Here is an 8,677-nt window from a genome sequence, read left to right on the forward strand (position 1 = left end):
CACCATTTCATGGCCTGCGAATCTTTATTTTATGCTCTTCATGGCCTAGGACATCATAGTCTGAGGACGTTATCCTAACCGTCCAAAGACAGCATTCATGGTCCAACGGGAATTTGCATCATGTTTAAATTACGCACAATATGTGCATCTTCTCATCTACAGGTACACCGGCTAGCGAACGGCCGTCTCAGCAGAACCAATCCCGCTCCGGTTTTCCTCAACCGATTTGAATCCAAACGCCTTTTCAAACTTAACCATTGTGTCCGTCTTTTCGAATCTCCATCGGCATATTCCGCCAATGGTTCCTGAACTACATATGGCCTGATTCATGTAAAACCAGGGATATGTAGGCAGCTCAAAAACCAGAGCACGGTCAAAATTCTTCTACAATCGCCAATTCCGGTCAAAATTGACCATCTTATCTTTACCCGACAACTCTTTCATCCTCCTCGGGTAAAGAGGGGCAGCTGTTGATATCCAATTTTTCCCCATATATATTTTATATATACCAAAAATACTTCCCAAATAATGTGTATGTGCATATATGAGCACATCCATGAGTTTTGGTATTTTAATGATTTTTAAACCAAATTATCGCCTATTTTTATATCACAAATTATCAAAATTATTCCCAAAAAATTATCTTTTGGTGAATAAATTATTTTATCCTCACATTTACATTAAAATTTAATTAATATGATTTTTCATATTTTTACGAATTTATTTGGCATTTTTAAAGCTAATTGCACAAAATTGTAATTATAGCCTATTTTGCAATTAGCTATGTTTTATAACTATAAAATTATTTTTGATATTCTTAGATTAATATTTATGTGTTATTAATTAGTTCTATGTTTTCAATTTGCTTTTCAGATCATTTTAGCTATTTTTATAAAATAAAATGGAGAAATTGGCTATTCAAATGCTAGCCAGATTTCATCACAAATATAGCCCCAATTGCACCCGATTTTGACCACATTTTTAACCCAACCCAGTTTCAATTGAGACCCGACCCACACCCCATTTGGATACCTGATCCAGCTTTGTTTTGATCTGAGCTGTTGATCAAACGAGATCAACGGCCCAGATTAATTTGCCTAAAATAAATCAAACGACCCCCTTTCCTTTACCCTCATTTGCAAAGAGATCGGTCTCTATCTAAAACTATTCACCTCCCCCTTCTCTCTAGAACCTTCTGGTTCACCTTCTCCGATGGCTTTCATCGCCTCTCCGGCCAACTCCAGCCTCGCCTCTTTCGACCACCAACCGCCGTGAAACCTTATCTCACCGGTTCCCTTCATCTTTGGAACTCCAGGAGTCTCCATCATGCAAGATGGTCATTGAAGCCTCGCTTGGGTCCATTTCCGACCTTTCTCCGGTGGGTTTTTGTCCGATGATGCTTTAAATATCGTTGTTAGCGAGTTTTACGGCCAGGTTTCTCATCTCACTAATTTATTGCAAACCCTAATTTTTTGCCTAAATCTCTTAATCTATGTCTTTTTAAACGATTTTTTGGTTTAATCTTGTTGTTCTACACTACTCGTCACTCGATATCTTCGATTAGCTCAAGTTTTAAAATGTTCTTGTTCCTTTTTTCAAAAATAGGGTTTCCGACCCCTTTCTAAATCACTATGCTTCAGTTTCTTTTGGGTATTATGTGATTACTCCTATGTTATTTGCTTGAAACCTCTTGTTTTTGAGTTCCATGTCTTAGATCTTTTCTAGGGTTCCGACTTCCTACTGTTTTATGTGATTTCTTACCTAGGGTTCTTAATTCTGAGATTATTGTGTATAAATTCGTTTGAATATTCCTCTTTACTGAATATGCTGTTAATTCCGAGCATCTCTTTGAATCCCTGATTTGCATGTGTTTACCTTAAAGGTTCTTACACTAATTTTTCAAAATATTTCCTTACTTGTGAGTCGCTTTCTATATTTGATACTGATTCCCTCTAATTTTGGTCTTGTCCGTGATTCTTTGATTGATTTTTCAGAGTTAACTTATATTTTTGCCATATTTGTGCACTTTAACATATTTTTTAAGTATTCAGAATATATTTTCCTTGTTTTAAGCATCGTATTCCTAGCCTTTATTGCGTACAACATGCTTACTGCTCTTGTTATGGTATAATCAGTCATCTGACTGATTCTTTCCTTGCCGGATAGTCTGTACTCCTATTCGAATCATGAGTCCCTGATTTAATTGAATCAGGACCTATGATTGATTCAATTTGGCACTATTTCTATAATTATACCTTGTTCTCTACTATTTTCAAAAGCTATAAGTACTGCTCTTCCTTTCTCACTCGACACACACAGACACCTCTGTCTTAAAAAAAATACTACTTTCTCTACTACTGATTTTCTCTACTACTGCTTTCTCTACTGAGAACCCTGCTCCTTTTCTCATTACTGCGAAAACATTCTTGAGTTCCTTTGAATTCTCAAGTGCTTGTTGAAGTTTTGAGCTGCTCCTATTAACTTTCTGGCTGTTTACTTACTGTTGTTTGTTTTGATGTACTGAGATTGCAACTGGTATATCCTTCTGGTTTAAATAATACCCTCCAACTATGTGTTTAATTCTCCTCTTCTACACATCCTTCACTATGTGTTTATGTTCTGTAACTATATCATAGCATGTTCTACTCTTTCTTTTATGTCCTTGCATCTTCAGTCTGTTATGCTCTCTTGTCTTTCCCTGATGGTTCTGTATATGCTTTTCTATGTAAGTCCCTTTACCTCTAGCCCCCCTTATGTGTGAGTAATTTTGAGTCATGTTGGTATTCTATTATTACCACTCATGACTTAGAATCAGGTTCTCTTGAACCTCTACTCAAGTCAGTTCCCCATTCCCTTTACCCCTTATATGTTGAGCCTTAACTTAGGTCTGGTGGTGTCCTAATCACCATCGAGACCCAAGTTTGACTTCTAAAGTCTGCTCTTTATTTGCTTGGACCAAGCAATGGGTCAGGGGTGTATCAGTCTATACCCATGGCTGGGTATGACCACCCTAGGCTATGGCTCCTTAATCCCTCTCTCACTTTGCACTTATTCCTAGTTTCTAAGTTCTGCCCCCTTTGGTAAGCCATGCTTTGGGACCCTCGAGCTCCCTCTGAACTTGGATGCATGAGGGTTCACTATTCCACACTGCACCATTCTATTACAATAATTGTTATCCAGAGTGTAAGCGCTGCCTGGAGTCCTCGAGGCTCCTTAGAACTTTGAAACACTTTGGGTAGGAGAAGGCCTTGGAAATATGGAATCCGGGTTGGTGAAACACATGTTATTAGATATTAAGATTGAATTAGGCTGCTCGGATCTGGCTGTAAGTTGTGATGTATTTTCCTTTCCTTCTTCTGGTTCTGTAATATTTTGTAAAAAAAAAGGACTTGGGAATTATTAGTAAAGGGTGTGGGAGGGGTTTACTTTATCGCACAAAAGGATAGATACCATGCCTATATGTTTAATGTTGTTATTCAGTCACTTAGGAATCATGCTTATAGGTTTATGATTTAATCACCTAGAGATCATGTCTATAGGTTTACGTCTTAACTCAATCATCTCGATACCATGCCTATAAGATTTCATGTTCAGTCATATTGCAAATCATTAGAAATCCTGCCTATAAGCCCTAATATTTATGTAACCAATTGCATATAAAAATCATGACTATAGGAAATGCATAAATGCTAGGCAAACTATAGGGTAATCAAATACTCATTCCTTTACCGGTTTAATAACAGTAACAAGCCTTAAAAAATCAAGATGTAGATACCATGCCTATAAGAGCTCAAACTCGCCTAATGTGTTTAAGTAAGAATAATCTATCAATTGGCTTCAAACTTTGTCAACAAAAACTCTTCCAAATCTGTTTGCTTTTAAAACTCTTACAAATCTGCAATGCTCTTAAATTTTCTAAACTTGCATCTTTCTTTTTTCTGAAACGGTTCCGTTAACCCTCTGCCTGAATTTATTTATCTCATGAAGCTACTATTTCAAAACAGCCTTTAACTCACTATTCCTTTAAGGTCTTTTCACTTTCGAAAACTTTTCTTCATAACTCTACCGTTGTTTCACTTAAACAATTCTGCTGATTTTCAAATCATCCCTGAACCTCTGCAAATTTTCAACCTTCTGTCTTAAATTATTCTGTGTTAGGTCCTTTCTGAAAACAGTGCTTTTTTTTTCTAAATGACTCGCTTAAAATACTTCAATTTCTAACAATTGGATCCGGGTTGCCTAATGCAGACCTTTTATCCGACTCTATGTGTTAAACTAGTCCACCGCTTAAGTTTTAAATTTAAAGACCAAATCAGTATATGCTAAGACATGCTAGACTAAGTGTTGTCTGATTTAAGGGGTTTATTTGAGCCTTGTTTGCTTGTTTACTCATCCCTTTATTTAATATTTGTTTTGAATGTCGAAACTAGAATTTTATCCTTTAAACTCCATAAAGGCCACATACATTTCTTCCCTCTTAGGATTAGAAGTCCTAATACCCCGGGACTGATAGGTCGGGATGGATATTAGCATGCAATAAGCAAACGAGACTAAACGCGCTTTAATACCTTAACGAGGTAGGAAGGGTAGAATATGGAGATGATGACCGGTGCACTAATATCTCGTGTGAGAATGATTGCTGGGTATTGCACCGAAGAGATCCATATTATAGTTAAACCTAGGACCCTTTTCTTTGCTTTTCCTTCATTTAAATTAACGTTTTCCTCAAACTAAGCTTTCCTTTTTTCCAAAAAAAAAATCACTTGTGTCTTTCTTCTTTCAAAATTGTCAACTTGTTTATATTTCTTATGTGCAAACTTTGCTTGTCTACTCTTACTCTTCTTAAAGTCACAATTAAGCATGGCCGGGAACCACACTAGTGGATCTTGAGGGGTGCCTAACACATTCCCCTCGAGATAATCTCAATCCCTTACCCGAACTCTGGTTTTCTTCCAAAAAAGCTTCTTCTTTTCTCTAAAAGTGTCCTAATGCACTATAATCATTAGGTGGCGACTCTTCAAATGCCATAACCAGATTCCTCAAAAGGGAATAAGAGTTATTTTGTCTATAATGTCGTAAACCCGATTTCGCCTTCTTTTACGAGGGAAAAAGGGGGCGTCGACATATTGTTTTCAACTTTACAGAAATATGACGAATGAAAACCAAACTAATGGAAGTATTGCGGGAATGTGTGCCACTGTTACGAGTGCTGCTGCCTCATCAAGCCGTTCTACTCTTGCTCATGCTATGGCACCGACAGAAAAACCCGAAAAGTTTTCCAGTATTGACTTCAAACGCTGGCAAATAAAGATGCTCTTCTATATTACTACGTTGAGTTTGCAACATTTCATCAAGGAGGATCCTCCGGTCATGGCTGAAAATACTCTGGATGATGAACGACTTGTTGTAACTGAAGCATGGAAACATTCTGATTTCTTGTGCAAAAACTACATATTGAGTTGTTTGGAAGATGGCTTGTACAATGTCTATAGTGTCATGGAAACTTCAAAAGCATTATGGAATGCACTAGAGAAGAAGTACAAGACTGAGGATGCCGGACTTAAGAAATTCGTGGCTGCAAGGTTTTTGGATTTCAAGATGATTGACACTAGGTCAGTCATAACTCAAGAAAAAGAATCAAGCTAACATGGTTGAAGATGAAATGGAGGACTTATGTGCCATGTTGTCTGAATGCAACTTGGTAGGAAATCCAAAAGAATGGTGGATAGATTCTGGAGCCACCCGCCATGTTTGTGCTAACAAGGAGTTATTTTCTTTTTATGCCCCCGCAGGACCCGACGAGACGATCTTCACGGGAAATTCATCTACGGCCAAAATTGAAGGAGTTGGCAAGATTGCGTTGAAGATGACGTCGGGAAAAATAGTGACTCTAAACTAAGTCCTCCATATTCCGGAAGTTCGCAAGAATCTTGTGTCTACCTCACTTCTTGTCAAGAATGGATTCAAATGTATTTTTGTTTCTAATAGTGTTGTACTAAGTAAGAACGATGTATATGTAGGAAAAGGTTACCTAAATGAGGGCCTTTTTAAGCTAAATGTAATAGCAGTTCCTATCAATAAAGTGAATGTTTCTTCTTACTTACTTGAGTCAAACACTTTATGGCATTCGCGTTTAGGTCACGTAAACTTCAAAACATTGCGGAAGATGATAAATCTAGAAGTATTGCCAAAATTTGATTGCATTAATTCCAAATGTCAAATATGTGTGGAATCAAAGTATGCTAAGCATCCTTATAAGTCCGTTGAAAGGAATTCAAGTCCTTTAGACTTAATTCACACAGATATTTGCGACATGAAGTCAACACCATCTCGCGGTGGGAAAAAGTATTTTATTACTTTTATTGACGATAGCACGAGATACTTCTATGTTTATTTACTTAATAGTAAAGATGAGGCAATTGATGCTTTCAAGCAATACAAGAGTGAAGTTGAAACACAACTAAACAAAAAGATCAAAATGATAAGAAGTGATAGGGGTGACGAATATGAATCTCCTTTTGAAGAAATTTGTTTGGAAAATGGCATTATTCACCAAACAACTGCCCCTTACTCTCTACAATCTAATGGAATTGCGGAGAGGAAGAATCGAACGTTGAAGGAGATGATGAATGCATTACTAATAAGTTTTGGCTTACCACAGAACTTGTGTGGGGAAGCTATACTTACAGCTAACCGGATAATCAACCGGGTACCTCATAGTAAAACACAGTCCATTCCTTATGAAAAGTGGAAAGGAAGGAAGCCTAGCTTGAAATACTTCAAAGTGTGGGGGTGTTTAGCTAAGGTACAAGTTCCTAAACCTAAAAGGGTTAAGATAGGTCCAAAAACGGTTGATTGTGTGTTTATTGGATATGTAACCAATAGCAAGGCATATCGTTTTCTGGTTCATAAATCAGAAAATCCTGAGATTCACATTAATACGATAATAGAATCAGATAATGTTGAATTCTTTGAAACTATTTATCCGTATAAAAAGGAAAGTGAAGTGACCTGCCAAAAGTCAAAACGACCTCGGGAGGAAATAACAGATGGTATGCCTAATGAAGAAAATCCAAGAAGAAGTAAACGTCAAAGGATATCTACTTCATTCGGTCCAGATTTTCTGACTTTTCTGTTAGAAAATGAGCCTCGTACCTTCAAGGAAGCAATGTCTTCCTCAGAAGCACAATATTGGAAAGAAGCTGTCAATAGTGAAATAGAATCCATATTGAGCAACCATACCTGGGAATTGGTTGATCTTCCTCCAGGTAACAAAACGTTGGGTTCTAAATGGATTTTCAAGAAGAAAATGAAGGACGATGGTACTATTGACAAATACAAGGCAAGACTTGTTGTCAAAGGATTTAGACAACGAGAAGGTCTTGACTATTTTGACACATACTCGCCGGTAACAAAAATTACATCCATTCGGATGCTAATAGCGTTAGCCGCCTTGTATGGTCTTCAAGTCCATCAAATGGATGTAAAAACAACATTCTTAAATGGTGATCTTGAGGAAGAAATTTACATGAACCAACCTGAAGAGTTTGTGGTTCCGGGAAAAGAAAAGAAGGTGTGTAGACTTGTCAAGTCCCTTTATGGACTAAAACAAGCACCCAAGCAATGGGATGCGAAATTTGACCAAAAAATGTTGTCAAATGGTTTTAAGATTAATGAATGTGATAAATGTGTTTACATTAAGAACGTTCCAAATCATATAGTCATTGTTTGCTTATATGTTGATGATATGCTAATAATGAGCAAAGACATTGCCGACATTCAAGCTACTAAACGTATGCTTGCTAGTAAGTTTGATATGAAAGACTTAGGAGTTGCCGATGTAATTCTAGGAATTAAAATCCAGAGGACTCCTCAAGGTCTAGCTTTGTCTCAGTCACATTACGTGAAAATGGTACTGGAAAAATTCAAACACTTGAAATTTAGAAGTGCAAGAACTCCAATTGACTTAAACCATCATCTTATAAAGAATAAAGGTGAAAGTACGTCTCAATTGGAGTACGCTCGTATGTTGGGAAGCTTAATGTACATCATAAACTGTACACGACCTGATATAGCATGTGCAATAAGTAAACTTAGTCGATTCACAAGTAATCCCAACAAACATCACTGGGTGGCAATGAAACGAGTTCTGGGATACTTGGAGTATACCCAAAACTACGCTTTGCACTACAATAAATATCCTGTGGTTATCGAAGGATATAGTGATGCAAATTGGATAACCGACTCAACAGAAACAAAGTCCACAAGTGGATTTGTTTTTACTGTTGGTGGAGGAGCAGTATCTTGGAAATCTTCCAAACAGACGTGTATCGCTCGTTCTACAATGGAATCAGAGTTTATAGCTTTGGATAAAGCCGGTGAGGGAGTTGAATGGCTTCGAAATTTCTTAGAAGACATTCCATTCTAGCCAAAGCCTTTGGCTCCTATTTGCATACATTGTGATAGTGAGGCTGCCATAGGACGGGCAGAGAGCATTATGTACAACGGAAAGTCTCGTCATATACGACGAAGACATAACACCGTTAGACAACTACTTTCTAGTGGAATTATCACCATTGATTATGTAAGATCAAAGGATAATGTGGCGGATCCGCTTACAAAAGGCTTAACTAGAGAGGGAGTTGAGAAATCATCTAAGGGAATGGGACTATGGCCG

General features: G+C 37.4%; 1 protein-coding gene across 1 annotated transcript; it reads left to right on the top strand.

Moving 5' to 3' along the window:
- Nucleotides 1–7,909: 7,909 nt before the first annotated feature.
- On the top strand, nucleotides 7,910–8,428 carry LOC138881359 (secreted RxLR effector protein 161-like). The gene has a single exon (XM_070161583.1). It carries the CDS (start codon nucleotides 7,910–7,912, stop codon nucleotides 8,426–8,428), a length of 519 nt encoding a protein of 172 aa, XP_070017684.1.
- The last annotated feature ends 249 nt before the right edge of the window (nucleotides 8,429–8,677 follow it).

This window comes from Nicotiana sylvestris, chromosome 11 (genome assembly GCF_000393655.2).
Source record: "Nicotiana sylvestris chromosome 11, ASM39365v2, whole genome shotgun sequence".
Lineage (NCBI taxonomy): Eukaryota > Viridiplantae > Streptophyta > Magnoliopsida > Solanales > Solanaceae > Nicotiana > Nicotiana sylvestris.